This window comes from Callorhinus ursinus, unplaced genomic scaffold, assembly GCF_003265705.2.
Source record: "Callorhinus ursinus isolate GAN/ISIS: 27379988/994484 unplaced genomic scaffold, GSC_fseal_2.0 scaffold25, whole genome shotgun sequence".
NCBI lineage: Eukaryota > Metazoa > Chordata > Mammalia > Carnivora > Otariidae > Callorhinus > Callorhinus ursinus.
The window spans coordinates 1,202,062-1,219,863 of NW_027397087.1; the positions used below are offsets into that span (position 1 = coordinate 1,202,062).

The 17,802-nt window shown below is 42.4% G+C and overlaps 1 protein-coding gene across 1 annotated transcript in view; it reads right to left on the minus strand.

Moving 5' to 3' along the window:
* Nucleotides 1-17,802, minus strand: part of RYR3 (ryanodine receptor 3) — a 518,087-nt gene that overhangs the window by 262,696 nt on the left and 237,589 nt on the right. The window contains exons 11-12 of the mRNA XM_073877464.1: nt 7,804-7,977; nt 3,994-4,115 (exon numbers count right to left, since the gene is read on the minus strand). Of these exons, the coding sequence (XP_073733565.1) occupies nt 3,994-4,115; nt 7,804-7,977 (296 nt within the window). The remainder of the gene's footprint in view (nt 1-3,993; nt 4,116-7,803; nt 7,978-17,802) is intronic.

Below are 17,802 nucleotides of genomic sequence, written 5' to 3' on the forward strand. Positions count from 1 at the left end.
AATATACTGTATAAATTAACTTATAAATGTATTGAGACCAAAGCTAGATGATTGGTTGACTAAGGCGGGGGGGGTGGGGGGGTGGGTACTAATATATACTGCAATAGGTATAAGGGATCTTTTTGGGGTGATAGAAATGCTTTAAAAGTGAATCATGGTGATGGTTGCACAGCTCAGTAAAGTTAGTAAAATTCACTGAGTTGCACACTTAAAAGGATGGATTTTATGATATGTAAATTATAACCCAATAAAGCTGTTTAAAAATAATTTTCCCACTGTCAGGTATGTAACTCCCACTGACTTTTTAAAGTAATAGCTTTATTAAAATATAAGTCACATATTACACAATCATCTAAAGGGTACAATTCAGTGGTTTAATGGTTTTTAGTATAGTTATAGTTTTGCAACCATTGCCTCAATTTTACAACTTTTTCATCAGCTTCCACCAAAATCCCATACCCATTAGCAGTCACTGCCCCTGTCCCCTACAACCACCCTAGCTCTAGGCAACCACTGATCTACTTTCTGTCTCTACAGAACTGCCTATTCTGGATATTTCATATAAATAGAATCCTACCATAAATAGCCCATATCAGTACTTCATTCCTTTTTATGGATAAGTAATATTCCATTGTATGAATATGGCACATTTTATTTATCCATTCATCAGTTGGTCATTTGTGTTGTTACTACTTTTTGGCTATTATGAATAATGCTGTTTTGAACATCTGTGTACCAGTTTTTGAGTAGACATATTTCATATCTCTTAGGTATATAACCTAGGAGTGAAACTGTTGGGTTAAGTGGTAACTCTATGTTTAACTTTTTGAGGAATTTCCAGATGGTATTCCAAAATGGCTGCCAACATTTTACATTCCCACCAACAGAGTATGAAAGTTCCAATTTCTCCACATCCTGTCTCACACTTCTTCTTAAGTCTCTTTAATTATAGCCATCCTAGTGGGAATAAAGTGTTCTCTCACTGTGGTTTTGATTTGCATTTTCCTCATGGCTAATGGCATTGACCATCTTTTCATATGCTTATTGGCCATTTGTGTATCTTCTTTGGAGAAATGTCTATTCAGATTTTGCCCATTTTTAAATTGTTCCATTTGTCTTTTTTAAGGTTGAGTTGTAAGAGTTCTTTATTCTAGATACAAGTCCCGTATCAGATATATGATTTGAAATACTTTCCCATCATGTAAGCTGTTTCTTCACTTTCTTGATGGTGTCCTTTGCGGCAAAGACAGTTTTAATTTTGATCAAGTCCAGTTTATATATATATTTTTTGTTGCTTCTGTTTTTGGTGTCATATTGAATAAACCATTGCCTAATTCAAGGTGATAAAAATTTAAACCTATGTTTTCGTCTCCCAGTTTTTATAGTTTTAGGTCTTTGATCCCTTTTGAATTAATTTTTGTATATGTATGAGGCAGGGGCCACTGACTTAAGACAGGCACAAGGGCAGGGTTTCAGAGAACCGAGAGCCAAATAAATAAAGCCATCCAACCTCTAGGGTGATGGTTCTGGATAAAGTCCAGACTACATGAAAAACTCATGTTTGCACATAGCCATCTTTTAATTCCTGTACCAGGCTATTCATTCTAAAACACTTTCTCTGAAGAAGGGGAGCAGGTATGGACATAATGTGGCACAGAAAGGAGGAAGCATTTTGTTTGGGGATCACAGGAAGCCAGTGGTAGTAGAATGGCTGACGTGTAGGCCTCAGTTCCATTCTGTGGTAGGAATACCTCATTGTCTACGTTCCCGTCTCTATTTTGGTCTGAGTGGTACCGGGAACACAGCCTACTAACCAGACATTATATTTCTCAACCTCCCTGCGGCTAGGTGTGGTCATGTGACTGATTTTAGCTAGTTGAGTACAAGAAAAAGCGATCTACCTCTAGGTCATATCTTTTTTTTTTTAAAAGATTTTATTTATTTATTTGAGAGCAAGAATGAGAGAGAGAGAGAGAGAGAGCACATGAGAGGAGGGAGGATCAGAGGGAGAACAGATTCCCCGCTGAGCAGGGAAGCCCAATGCGGGACTCGATCCCGGGACTCCAGGATCATGACCTGAGCCGAAGGCAGCCGCTTAACCGACTGAGCCACCCAGGCGCCCCTAGGTCATATCTTTAAACAACAACAAAAAAATCACTGGCTCTCCACCACTCCCAATTTCTTCCCCCCACCCCACGCCCTTTTTTTTTGGCAGTACAGATCTGAGAAATGATGCTAGCAAGCTATTTTTGATCATGTAGATGAAGAAAATATATCAGGACAGTTGGTCTCAGTGGTGTTGAATATTAGAATCCCCTGGGGAGCTTTAATCAAAAACTGGTGTTTGAATCCCATCACAGAAATTCTAGAGATCTGTTTAATTTTTTTTTAAGATTTATTTATTTATTTGAGAGAGAGAGAGAGAGAGAGAGAGAGCAAGTGAGCAGGGGGAGGTGTAGAGGGAAGGAATCTCAAGCAGACTCCAGGCTGAGCTTGAGTCTCATGACTCGGAGATCATGACCTGAGCCGAAATCAAGAGTTGTATGCTTAATGAACTGAGCCACCCAGGTGTCCCACCACCACAGAAATTCTTTTTTTTTATTTTTTATTGTTATGTTAATCACCATATATTACATCATTAGTTTTTGATGTAGTGTTCCATGATGCATTGTTTGTGTACCACCACAGAAATTCTAATGCAATTGGTATGAGATGCCACCTAGGCATCAGGGTGTTAAAAGCTCTCCAGATGAAGCTCACGTGTGGCCAAGGGTAAGACCTCTATTCCAGGGCAATGGTTTCAACTTTAGCATGCTTCAGCGTCAACTGAAGAGCCTATCAAAACACGATTTCCCAGGTGTCTGATTCAGTGAAACCTGAGAATGTGCATTTTTAACACGTTCCCAGGGAATGCTACTGTGCTGGTCCAGGGACACACTTTAAGAAACTGTAGGAGAGGGGCGTGGGGGGGATGGGCTAGCCTGGTGATGGATATTAAAGAGGGCACGTATTGAATGGAGCACTGGGTGTTATACGCAAACAATGAATCATGGAACACTACATCAAAAACTAATGATGTAATGAATGGTGACTAACACAACGTAATAAAATAAAATTAAATAAAGAAAGAAAGAAACTGTTGGAGATCCCAGAGCAGCGAGATAGAAGGAACCTGAGCCTCAGTAGCCCGACCTTGCCTACCCTATACTATTACTTAGATGAGAAATAAATCTATCTTGAACTGCAACAGCATCTTAGCCTATATCTTAACTAACACACATTGCTTGGATCATGGTATTCCAACAGGAAAAGTAAAGGTATAAAAAATTTTTCTCATTTCATGCAAATTCACACACGCAATTTAAGCCCCCTCGGCTTTAGAGATATTTTCCTACAAAAGAAGGATGACTTGGAACACTGCACTGTTTACAACAGAATCCATTTCTCATGGTAACTGGTGAACACAATCCAGTGTTCTGCTTTGGCAGCACTGTTTAGGCATTGAGGGGATTATGACCCAAGTAGGCAGTTCAGTTACTCTTCCCATTTAAGTCCCAGCCATAGGTGGGTAACCCAAGGCTTTCAATGCAAATCCACTTGGATCAAAACCATAGCAACAATTCTGAATGATGGAGAAAGCTTTTCTAAATAGCACAAAGGGTATGGATCCATTTCTTCCCTCTTCACACACTAATACAAAAGGGACTTAAAGTGCTCCAGGCACTCTTCACTTAATTTTCAGGAGGAGACCTTGGGTATTCCTGACACCCACCTGGGTCACCAATGGGGCTTAAGCATTTGTTGGGCAATGGGTGAAGCTGGTAGGAGGTCTTCTCCTGAGAAAAGAGATTCAGTCCCAAACTCTCTGTGGTAAAACTCTTTGCTGATGTTTAATAATTTCCTGAAAACGTCTAGTATTAAAAGGGGATGGGTAGGTGGGATTGGATGGCCACAGAGTAGAAACTAACAGATAAAAGGAAGGAGCTTCTGTACCTTACAAACTGGCTGAATAAGGCTGTTGTGTTCCGGATGATCCGAGCAGCCTGTGACTCCTCGCGCTGGCATCTCTGCAGGGTTAACCCGTCATCCATGTGGCCTTCCTGATGGAGTATGACCTACCCACAGAGGAAAGGACACCAGGTCCAGTTACATGCTACTCCACAGCTCGATAGTCAACATTTCTTGCAGTATTTCCCTCATCCCTTGTATTCCTTCTCCCCAACCAAGTTCCCTTGTATCCACTTGAAAATGGGACATTAACAAAGTTATTTTGCCCGTACTCCCTACTACTGACCTATGAATCATTCCGGAGCCACCGTGCTTTGATGACAGTAAAATTTTACATGCCACTGTGGTATGAGTTACAGGAAATTCCTTAGGCTTAGATGGCCCATTTGAAAAGGTGAAAACATATTTTGTAATACATTTTTCTCTTGAAATGAACGCAAAACCTTACCCTTGGAAATGGGAAAAGTCACTTTGTTCAGAGCCTTTTCCTCCAGAGATAAATGGAGGAAGAAAAGCAAGTTATAGAAAAACGCTCTCCTGGGATCAGGCTTGGATTCCTCCCCTGAAGGACAGCTACTGTTGACCGTAGAACTGGGGAAGCAACTCAACGTAGTAGCTGCTTCTCATGGAGGCTAAGAAGGGCATTTGAAGGCGCAGGCTCTGGTAGTGGTTGCCGTGGATTCTGGTCCTACTCTGCTACTTCTCAGCTGTGTGACCTCAGGTAAGTTATTTAACTCCTCTTGGGTTCAACTTCACCATCAAATGGACTTCTAGGGTCGTTTCGAGGATTAAATGATTTACATGTAAATCACTTGGCGTGTTTCCTAGAATCTAGGAGGTGCTCAGTGAATAGTTGTTATAAGGGGCAGTATATTACTGATCTCAAATCAGTTACCTAAAAGCTAAGTATACACACTGACCACCAGTGACATCAAGATACAATTTTTGGGCAGGGTTACCAGCTTTGAATGTGGAGGTCAGTGATTTTTTTTTCCCTTGAAAAGGTCAACTGCATGCAGATATTAACTGGGGATGGTTTGAGTCTGATTCAAGTCAGACTTAAGTTCTGATTCAAGTTCCTGACATGGTTTCCTCTTGAGGTGAGTTAAGCGAAGAGAGACCATTTGTAGATCCTGGGATCTGGGGTGGGGTCAATTAAATACTACAAGTGGCTCCAGCAAATATCTTGAGAAAAAGGGTTTTTGGTTTCTCTCATTTTTAGCTCAAAGAAACTTCTTTTCCTTTCCATGTAAAAATCTCTTCCTTATTATTTATTCTTTTGAAATTGTGTCCTAATACAAAGAGTTCACACGTGAAGCGAAACACTGGCTTGCAAAAATTTATATTCAGTTTTGACAAATGACCTCGTACCCCATCTACATCCTGTAGCTTAAGTGTTAGCCAAGGATACTCCTAGTACCGGATTCACCAACTGTTTCAGGACCACTCTGTGAGAACTGCCCAGCAGCTGTTTAACAACGGCACACTGAGATTTGGCAATACATTGCCACCAGGTTGGCTCTGGCCCCAGTGCCAGTATTCGGGTCCCTAAAGACCAAAATCCTTAGATTTTGCTTGTTCAGGTAACACGTTCAAACTGGCGAGCCAAACAAGAGAGTAAGGAGAAATAGGGGGGATGCAGCTGTTAGAAAAATGAACATGGTTATTATGTGCCCTATTGATCGCTGCAGCCCACTTCTTTTTCTCTTGGAGGATTCCCATAATTCAAGAGAAGATAGCAAAAGCGCATGACAGGAATGGCAAAATCCTTCCTTTGAAGGAGTTACCATTAGGTTTTTCACAGTGTCTATTTTTCCATTGGTTTTTCTAGGTTCCTGTTTTGTTTTATAAAATGCTTAACACCGAGCTGAACATCCTTTGTATTTTTAGAAAGAAACTTAACCTGCTCCTCACAAAATAGAGCAGGGCAGCCCTGTCAGGGGCCAAACATCATGACATCATTTAGAGAGTTTCCGAAGGGACCTTCCAGATTCACATGCACACTGCCGCAGTTAAAGAAATATACAGACTATGGTCCTGGACGAGAAAGGCAGGGACGGGCAGGAGAAGTCAGCAACACGAGGTGGGATCTCTCCTCATTGACAGGGTCATTTTAGTGTGTCTCCTCCCAAGAGGAGAGCTAAGATCCACAAATTCCACCTCTTTAAATATCATCATTACCTTAGTAGGTATGGAAAATCGTGGAGATTCTAGATGATACTATTTTACTCTACAGAGGATTTAATTTTCTTCTTATAGGCTGGTAGGATAGATGGGTTTTTGGCATCTATCTTTAAGTTGCCCTTATTTCCAGGGGTAGTTCATACTCCTGGGGTAGAGCCCTTTTGGAATTTAATTGAAAGCCTACTCTATTTTCAAGGGCTGTTCCAACTTGAGGGACCCTAAACCCCAACCTTGGCCTTCCTAGGATTGTCATGCTTTTGACATCTCCGCTTTGCTCTTCTCCATCAGAGAAGCACTGTATGCTGTCTGTTTGCTATCCTCGCTTCACAGCCCACCCATGGTCAGCTTAAGGGGAAACTGAATGTAGAATTTCAGTTTCATGTTTCTACAGTTCCCTCTGCTCTAGAACCTCGGCCCCATAAGTCCCAGAAACCCTGGCTGACCTTATCTCTCATCTGTCTCTCCAGCCCAGTGAAGCTAACACAAGACCCCATTCCTTGGTGCTGCAACTCAGCCAATACGCTGAAGGGCAAGTAGAGGCCAGGGTGTGGCTCACTTAATTAGTGCATTCCCCTTCTATCTGGGATCTTTAGCACTTCTGTCCTGGATGTCCTGGTTGGTGAAGCCTTCAAATGATTTTGTTTTGGGTTTGGGTTTTTTTTTGTTTTTTTTTTTATCCAGCCTTGATAATTGTTTGTAGAGGAAGGAATTGGGCCATATAGTCAGTGTAGTTGTTATTTACTTTTTTTCTCCTCTCTCCTCATAATTTCAGTTTCCCATTTCTGTGATACTTTCCTGGTATGTTTTACTTTACACAAAAGCAAGCTATCACCTTATGGTTTGTTCCCAAGCTCCTTTCTTACAACAACCAGCATCTGAACTTTCCATCACCTCCATTTTAGGCTGCTAAACCCAAGCTACAGTGTACAATGGCTCCTAGAACCCTCTTCTAGGGTCCCTTGACTACCCAAACAGGTGTTTGGTAAGGGTTTTTCCAAGGAAAATCATGCCTCTGGCATCTATTTTCTGGTTCCTATCAAAAGAAACACTATTACAGCAACTTTCTGGTAAAAAGATGTGGTGTGTACCCATGCCAGTTTCCCACTGCAGCAGGCTGGGATGGACCACTCAAACTGGTGTGTTCTCTTTGTGGACATAGCATCAACGCACAGTATCTCATCTGTTTGCATGTTGGTTCCTGTGGGCTTGTGATCATGCAATCTGCATTTTCTCTAGCAATTCTATTTAGTCTCTGTATTATGAAAATCACACAGTAACTCAATTATCCACCTAAATGGAGAGAGCAATGGTGTAAATAATCCCCAAACAGCATACCACCAAGAGTTATTTAGTTCAGGTTTTAGGGTGCATTGAACAAATTCTGCCCCCTCCTCACAGATTTGCCATGTATTTAACTTTTTTTTTGCACCGATTATGGGGTCAAAATAACCAATTAGGCAGTACAATCTGTCACAGGATAACTCTTCAGAACAGCAAAAATAGTGAGAAGTAAACATACATCATGTTCGCCTAATTCTCATAGTCACTTTTCTTGCCTAGTTGCTTCCAGCTCAGGGTAAAACAATTCCGGACAGCCTTTCTGACCCCCACCTTTCTTTTCAGAGGTCCAAGGCGGGAGGTCTTGGCATCTTGTGCTTTGTAGGTCACCCACAGACCACTGGCTATATGTTGCACAAAGCAGACCGAATCTCCATACTTGATTTCTGGAACGCCCATGCCTTCTATATCTCGCTTGTGACTGGAATCCAATTTCTCCTTGATTTCCTATTTCACAGAAAATGAGACAAACATGGGCACGTCTGATTAAATAGAAAGGCAATACAGAGAACAAATCACCTATGCAGAATTTGTAAGCCCTGGAATCCATTACCAGAATCTTCATGATGTGCCTGTCCAAGCCAGGATTTCAGAAAGGCTTGCTTCCCTTACCTGCTGTTAACCGTAAAAATCAATGGATTCCAAGTTTCAGCCACTTTAATAATTACTTAAACCCATGGGGAAAGGAGGCAGCTGGAAGGGTCTCTTTTTGATTCTGACTGTATATAGTTCTCTGTTACATTTTCTATTTTTCTCATCCTGACTTAGACCCTTTAATAATAATCAACACTTTAGTGGCCAATTAACTTATTTTCAGCAAGTTGTATCTTCTGTAATTTTACTGGTTATCTAAACTCCCCGACGCAAGGCTTTAAACATATCTGTTAACATCACATAAACATCTTTAACAGAAATCAGCAGAGAGAGCAGACTCGTGAATCATGTAGGGGCCACTGTGCCGGAAGTGAGACGTAGTCACCAGTGTCCCTGTCTCTCACAGCCTCCTCACTTGTGTGTTGCAGCCAATGGCTTTCATTCTTCAATTGCTACTGATTCACTACATCTTTTCTCCAGTATGGAAAAAGGAGTTGCTGCGCATCCCTCATGTCTGTTTGGAGACAAGCTGAGGTGCCCGGCATAGAATGAGTCGGGAAGCCGACCCAGGGTACACGGTAACCCTGTCCCCTCCTCATCAATCAGGGCCTCCGAATGGTTTGACTCCACTTCCATTCCTCCTCTACATCTTGCATTAAATTGCTCATTTGTAAAAGCCATTAGCTGGACAGCATTTTGAACTTTTTATGGAATAAAAAATGCAACCTGCTGTTCCCTCTGCTTGTGACCATTTTACTCTCCTTCCTCATGATGGAACAGCAGCAGCAGGTGCACTGAGCTCTTACTGCGTGCGAAGCGGTGTTCTAAGTTCTTTACGTGTGTCAACGCTTCCAAATAGCTTTGGGTACAGCTGCAAATACTATCCCAGAAAACGAAGATACAGAGAGATGAGCAATTTGCCTGAGGTCACTCAAGAAGTCGTGAAAGAGCTAAGATTTCAACTGGGAAGTCTAGCTCCAGAGACTGTGTTCTTCCCCACTGCTCTGAACTCCTATTCACCCTGCAACACCTTGTTCGGATGCCACCTTCTCTGTGAGGGCAGAGTAGTCCCTCTCACTGTACTTCCCCAGCACACTCTCCTTCCTTCACTGGGCACTTAGCACATTATAGTGTAAATGTGCTTGTTATAAGGACACTTTCCTTGTGCCAGACTTCAAAAGAATCAAGGGCACGGGCCAGATTTCAATTACTTTTGGATTCCTGGTACAGAGAATCCAGTGCCTTTCAATTACTTAATAAACATATATATATGTATAGCTAAGTAATTTTTTTCTTTCAAATATATATTTTCATTTATTTTCCTTCAAACCTTCAAAACAGTAAAATTAATTATTCCGTGTACATTTACAGGATCATCTTAGGCAATGTTAATACTTCACAAGAAAATTCTTATTTTCAATGTATGCTGAAACATTGGCTCGATTTTTAAATATGAGATTTCTCAAAATTAGCATTTCTAAAGGAACTTATCTTTGATTTTATAACAAAAGCCAATGGGAAAATAGAATTTGATATATTAGGACTTCTTTAGAGGCATGTGGTCAAGAATGCATTGATTTCACAGAACAATGGATACTTGATTTTCATTCCAGAAATACCTATAGTCCTGAAGATATTTAGGCCAGTAACAGGACTTAAAATACGCCAACGTTCTCTCCTCCAGCCTGTTCTCTAAACTATAGACGACAATGCAGCAAAAGAAAACACACTGCAACTATTAAATATGAATAATGACCTGACTGCCAAGAGCTCACAGTTAAAACAGTGCATGTTCCCAAACTATCAATGACTACACTCCATTTATTTTCTTAATTTTGTTTATTTAAATATGACTTGGCCAGAAGAAGAGAAATAGTAGGATATATTTCTCTAGAGCCTGAAATCAATGGATCATGACTGTCTACGGAATGGAGTGTCTCTTGGTGTCTTTGCTTTTATAAAACAGCATGCACTCCCAAAGCTCTATGGTGGTCACTGCAGTGGCCACTTCTAATTTAAAAGAATAGAAGCAACAACAAAAAAAACTGAGACATGGAGACGAACCAACACTAAAGCCAACTCAACCCAAACCTAACCACCACCAAGGATATACTAAGGAAATGAGAGTGGTCCATGATAGAGAAGGCTGACTGGGCTCATGGCAGGTTGGTGATCTTCTGACTTCTGAGCATGAATGCTCTCCTCTTTGTGTTCACTTGAATATGGCCCCATATGTACTTACTCTACTGCTGGAAATGGATTCTCCCTAAATAATAGAGCTAATCCAATTACTCCCTTCCATTAACTCCCAATTCCTAGAAGATACAACTGTCATTTCTAAAGTTCATATATATCATATGCTTTAACCAAATTGGACTAGGTTCCTTTGATATATCAAGATTCCCTTCCTCTGGGCCTTTACCCACATTACACGTTCTGCTTGGAAATCCCCTATTTCAACTCTGCATCTTCACATCTCGTCCATCAAGCCTTTCCCAGATCCACCTCTGCATTTTCCCTGGTCTCGTAGCACTTTCCTTCTCCTCCCTCAAGGCTCTTTACCATCTTCTGTGATAGGACTCCCTTGCTGGCATGCTTCCTGTCCGCTACCAGATTGAAAACTCTCCAAGGACAAGACTGAGATTTGCTTGTCTTTGCTTAAAATAGGTTGCAAATAATCTGCTTTTGTTTTATTGTTCTGTGCACATCAATTTGTATATCTCTGTCAACCTTCTCTATGTTAGATGACGAGTAGATTCTAAGGAGGAATAGGATACTCGGGGTTGAAGGATAATCCTCATCACCTCCTGTCTCCATGAAGAACTTATGAAATGGTCCTGACCACATCACAAGCGTTAAATAAATATCTGGTTTGGACGATTAAGTTGCTGCTCTCCAGAGTGATTTAAGATTTCTAGGAGGACAAGAAAAGGAACTGCAACTAGTGTTTGTCTAGTGCCTACTTAGAGCAAAGTATTTTGCTAAGTACTCCACAATGGCAATACCATCAGTGAATTTACCAAGGACCTACAAAGGGACATATATTATGCATGACACTTTCAGAACATTTTCTCTCAACCTTTTAATGGTCCTTCTGTTTTCATTTCTCATACTCTATAGGTGATAAAACTGAGGCTTGCAGAATTTGAGTAATTTGCTCAAAGTCCTGTAGCTAAGTAATGGAACAGAATCCAAAATCAAATAGAATTCCAAAGCCCATTTGTCATTTGAACATAATTTTTTGAATGGTTACCATTAGCACAGTTAAGTATTAATTGTATTAATGTTTCAGTTGTTTAAAAGGTATTATGAAGAAGAAAAGGCTGACGGGTTGAAAACATATGCAATTATTTTACGAAAAAATGGCTCTGGGCTCATATAAACTTTAGGGCCATACATACAAACCAGTAATGATAGCAAGGTGACATAGCCTACATTCAAGGTGCCAGTGGAGTCTGGGAGATGGAAGACCTCATTGTGCCTGAGAGTGAGGGACGATTTTACGTAAGACAGATACTCAATGTGAGCTTGGCTGGGAGTGAGAAGTGAGAAAGGAAGGAGGGGAGAGGACTTAGCTCTAGTAAGATGGGTGTCGTGTGGCAAGGAGAGTGCTTGAAGTCCAGGAAGGGACTTGAACACAAAGGACTCTGGACAAAGTACACTTTGTACTATAGGTACATGTTTCTCAAACTCACAACATTAATGGACTTCCTCCTGGAAAAGAGGACTTTGGACAAGTTCTTTATCTTCTTCCAGGAGTCAAAGGAAGTGTTAGGGCTTATATAAGACAGATTGTTAGGAGTCCGACAATAAAAAGCAAACAACAGAAAAAAAAAATAAAACCTGTTGAATTCTGCATAATGCAGCAGGGGCAGCCAAACTGCTTTTTCTAAAAAAAACAATTCATAAAATTATTGTTTGGAATACCTCTTGAGAAAAGCTAGTGTTGGCAATGGAAAGCCACTGAGAATTTTAAGCAGGGGGCTAACACAGGGCTGCATCTTAGAATAGCTGTTCCAGCAGCAGTGTGAATTATAGATTGAAAAGAAACAAGGCTAGAGACAGCTGATTTTTAAGCTATGCCATCAGTACGTAGCATATCTGGAACGGAGAAGCTCCTAACTCACGTTTATTAATTAGAGTGAAATTTGTTATTTGACATATTGAAACTGCCTGTGTCCACAGAGGACAACAAAGTACCTTTCCAACACACTGTAAGCACCCAAAAATGTTTCAGGGGGAAAATGAGACATGGGAAGATGAGACCCATTCATGGATGCTGGGGTAAGCCATCAAGAAAGGCCTGGTTAGTCTGCCCCTTCCTAGGTGTCCCGGGAGAAACTTTGAGAAACAACCTTTGGGTTTACTTCTCCGCAAATATAGTCCTTTTCTAAATTTCTAATCTAGAATAGGAGGTCTTAGAATGTTCTTCAAGAAATCACACACTGCAGGACATTGCTAGGATCCTGGCTGGGTGGGAGGCCAAAGAAAGGCCCCTGCTGTTCACTGGGCGCTGGGGGACCAGACTCATCTGCATTAGGGAAGGCACACTTCTCCAGCGGGCTCTTCCCTCCATCTTTCTCCTTCAATTCCTACACCATCAGCGTGAGGTAGGAAGCACTACTGCCATTTCATGGATAAGGAGACACACTCCCAGGTCGTCTTCCTATTCTCACTGAATCCTCACAACCACCCTTCAAGACACACTTCTTCACCCCTATTTTTTGGAAAAAAAGACACATTAAGGCTGACCAGGGAATGGCCGAGCCAGGATTCTCACTCAGGCTTCTTCTCCTTCAAAGCCCATGGTTTTCCTCGACTGCTTCTCTATTTGGTCCACTTTGAACAATAAAGACTTGAGAATCATTGATTTAAATTTTAAAAATACTGTGTAGACTTCAGAATGGCTATAATTAACAACACAGGAAACAATAGCTATTGGTGAGGATGAAGAGAAAGGGGAACCCTCTTACACTGTTGGTGGGAATGCAAGCTGGTACAATCACTCTAGAGAACAGTATGGAGGTTCCTCAGAAAGTTAAAAATAGAACGACCCTATGACCCAGCAATTGCACTAGTAGGTATTTACCCAAAGGATACAAACATATAGATTTGAAGGGGCACATGCACCCCAATGTTTATAGCAGCATTATCAACAATAGCCCAGCTCTAGAAAGAGTCCAGGTGTCCATCAACTAATGAATGGATAAAGAAGAGGTGGGGTGTGTGTGTGTGTGTGTATATGCAATATATATGCACACACAATGGGATATTACTTGGCCATCAAAAAGAATGAAATCTTGCCATTTGCAGTGATACAGACAGAGCTAGACAGAATCATGCTAAGTGAAATAAGTCAGAGAAAGAAAAATACCATATGATTTCACTCACATGCGGCATTTAGGAAACAAAACAGATGAATGTGTGGGAAGGGCAAAAAAAAAAAAAAGGGGGGGGGGAGGCAAACCATAGAGAATAAACTGAGGGTTGATGGAGGGAGGTGGATGGGGGATGGGCTAGATGGGGGATGGGTATTAAGGAGGGCACTTATTATGATGAGCACTGGGTGTTATTTGTAAGTGATGAATCACTAAATTCTACTCCTGAAACCAACATTACACTGTATTTTAACTAACTAGAATTTAAAAATTTGGAAGATAAAATAAAAAATACTGTGTAGAGTTTATTTGAAATGAAATAAAACTGTTGTCTCTAGATGTTTGAATCTTGAGGTAGTTGTTTTCTCCTCTCCCTTTTCCCTCCTTCCTCTGTACCCATCTCCTTCCCTGGCTGAGAACTCAGTGAGGAAGCGGAGCAAGTCTGGGGGCTGGCACAAACAGAGCCAGTGTTTTCCTAAGGGATATCCCATGAGTCCGGCTGCCATCTTGATTCTGACTGCCAGGAGCTGCTAAGGTTAAAGGGCACACGAGGCCAGTCTACAGAGATGCTTTCCATGCACAGCTTTTAAAAGGCAGGGAAGTCATGTTTGGCCAAGAACACAGTGCTTAGCGCATACTAGATATTTGATAATTGTTGACTCAACTGAACGTAACATTTTTATAAACTGAGGAAAAATTTCCTCTCATTGGGAACAATGATAGCTCTACATCCTTCTGCAATAAAATAGGCAAACTTTGAGATTCTATCTCAACTTTTCAAGACTTATGGTATAGTCATGAAAAATAGCTATAAAATAAATGGTTACATGTGATAAGTCTTGATTTAATATCACTAATTAATTCACTCTTCCCTGAAAGGAATTCAGCACTGTAAAATGATGTGGAAACATGACTTCTAAACAGATAATATTTACTCTGGCATGGCAATACTAAATCACATTATCTGACAATCCTTGGGGAATGGCCTTGCAATGTCAAGACAATGGGAAAATGAATGTGAAATCAAGTTCATAGAAATCTGACTTCGATGTTCAAAATAATGAATCTGTCTCCTTGAATGCTGATAGGCAGATAAGGATCCAAAATGATTACACAATGACAGGATACTTCTATGATGATGATTTGAGGCTGTTTTAATGTATGACCACATTCCTATATCCCTTGAGCAATTTCCACACTTACCACCTGCTACACATTATGCCAAGTGCTGGGGTATCAAAAGGGGGCATGTGTGATCCTTGTCATCTAGGGGCTCCCGGTCCAGTGAGTGATGGCTGTTATAGAAACACAGACAGGGGCCTACTGGAGGCCCACGGAAGAGCCCTCCTCCTGTAAAGGGCATCTGATACTAGTCTGGAAGGATGAGCAGGAGTTCGTGAGTGGGGGTGTTTAGGAGGGGTAAAAGGCATTCTAGGCACAGGTTGAGCAATGAGAAAAAAGAACATGTTCAAGGGCTGATAAATATTTAGTAAGCCAGAGCTCAAGGCAACTGTGAGCAAGTGGCATAGAGAGAATGGAAGGGCAGGCAGAGGTCATCTCTTAACATTTTATGACAGATTTCAAATGAGGGGCAACCAGATTAAGAGCTGTGTTCAAGGTCTCACAGAGAGCAGATGGGAGTCAAGGCCAGATCTAGGTGACCTGGAAGCCACACTCTATCAAATACCACTTCCGATTAAAGGAATAGGTGTGATGCTATAGTTCAGAGGCAACAAGACATCCCAGACCTCCAGTTTGGTTTGGATCACCCTGCTGAAGGAGAGGGATAAAAACTGACCAACGCCACTCCCTGCTCATTATTCTACATGCTTCCCATACTTGCTCAAAGACCTCGGTTTGATTTCATCTGAGCCAGGCCAGGCCCATGACTGCCGCAGGTTTGAGTTCTGACTCCCTTTCATGAAGGCTCATTCACACCCCTGTCCGATCCACGTGTACAAGATTCACAGTGTACCTGCCGCTTCCTTGTAAGGGCAGACTGCTAAGGATGTTAACATGCACCTGCAGCTGTCCCATGGCCCCAGTTTAGGAGTCATAGCTGTTGCTCACTAACGCAGCCAGACAGGAACATGCAGTGGGAAGCCCATCAGTGCCAAATGACTCACAGCCCAGCGAACCCAGTGCTGTCCTGAACACATGAGCCCCAAGAGTGACCCTCCTGGGAGTCTCTTTTACTGCGTTCTAGATTCCCCAACGTACAGAGAGAATCAGGTGAATACCCACCCTAACGCCACTGACAAAGGCACTAAAGACACAGTACCTCTACCTCCCAGCCTTCCCCTTGGGATCCCCCAACCCCTGCGCCACCACCCACATCCTGAGATGGTACCTCCGACTACTGTCAGCCATCTGCTCCATCCCGTAACACCTGTAACAGGCAGGCACTGGCCAGATGACTCAGCGCCCTCCCACTGTTGAAAAGCAGAGCCAAAAGTCTCCTTCTGCTGGGGAACCTCACTACTCCCCGGTGAGGGCGAGCACACTGGAGTGTGCATTTACAGAGGAAAGCCGGCACCCAGCAAGGTAAACATACATTTACTAGGGAGGAATCTGGGGCCCCAGAGCACTCAAGGCATTTCTAGTGTTCTTCTCCCAAGAGCTCTCTGGACTGTGTATGGCAGAGCAACGTGCTCTCCATACATTCTTGCTTTTGGTGTAGCTTCACATTCTAAGATGTCAGATGCTCCGCCCACACAGTGTCCTAAGGAAGCCCCGATTTCCTGGGGGGAACACAGCCATTTCTTGGCCTGCTGCGGAGCCTAGGTCATTTTGACTTCAGTTCCTCACCCACTGAAATGAACGTAGCTGGGCCGAGTACTGCGGCACTGGGAGTTATTTAAAATCTCTAACGTAGTGACTCCAGTGAAATGTAACAACACTGCCAAGTGCATAAGACAATGTGACTCATGGGTGACTTTTACGTCCAGCTCTGCTATGCCGGCTGTCCCCACAGTACCTTGGTGACTTCCAGCCATCAGCTGCTTGCCTCCATGTGCATAGAGATGGAAGGACCTGGGGAGCTAAGCAATGGGCCTTTGGAAAGCAAGCGTGCTCACAGGCCAGGAGCTGTGCCAAGTGGAAGGACTCTCTGTGGTGCTCTGAGTTCTTCTGGCTGTCCCCCGTGGCCTCGGCAAGCGCTTAGCCATCCTCCACAAGGCTGAGCCAAGAAAGGAATGGAATGGAAGAGTCCCCTTGGAACAGGACGCTGCCAGCTGCCTGGAAGGCCACCTGAATGCCTGCTGTAACCAGAGAAGCCCCTTTCTGAACTAGTAGTGGCTGCAAAGTCATGGATCCACCCCAGGGCAGCAGGTCTAGAGGGGGCTGAGGGGATCATGGTAGAGCACTCGAAGAATGAAAAAGCCAAGCTAGCATTCTTAGAAAGGAATTCACTTGGTCACCAGCCAGAAGGAGTCATTTCTTTTTTTTCCCCCCATCTCTCTTTCGCCCTCCCACACTTGCTGTCATCCACAGCACCCCATGTCCAAGTTGGCTCTTAGGGAAGAATGTGATCTCGCTTGTCTCTGTTCTTCGGACTTTTTTGTTGCTTTGTTTCACCAGTTCTTTTAGCAAGTTACACTGCCGTAAACCACTTCGCGGAGGCCAAAATGTTGTACTACACAGATCATGTTTGTACTTAAAATCTTTCTTTTCCGGGAATCTTAAAAAACAAAAGTGAAGGGAACATAAAGGAGATGTGCTCAGAAAACCAGAATGAAGTCAAGGAGCCAAAATACCATTTAAAGAGAAGCAGATGGGAGGTGATGTTTGAGAAGAATTCAGGGTTGGAAGTTCATATATTTTAATGTTGGAAATATAGGTATGGAAATAGCTTAACTCTGATATGTAGCCATTTGGGGGAGAAAAACTTATATGCCAGAGATTCTCTGCCAGGAAAGACTCTGGGACCAAAAAAAGAAGGAAAAGAAAGGAGTCTGAGCCCCCTGCTTCAAAAGAGGGCAATGCTGGAAGACTGTCCTCCTCTGATTCATTAAGAAGCAGAGCTTTCCCACAGAAAATTCAGCTGTCAGCTCCACACCAAGTCCCACATGAACAGAATCATCCACAACCCTTTCCTGAAATCGTGTTGAGAACACAAATCAAGATCTATTTCTGGAAAAAAGCAAGAAGAATGAAACTAGAGATGAAGCCCCCAAAGGAGATGTCGAACTGCCTTGTTAGGAGGTGCCGACTCCCAGATAACTAGGCCTGCGACTGAGCACAGACTTTCCTAAGCTTGGATGATCTTTCCAGAACAATCATAAAGTGACAGAGCATCCAA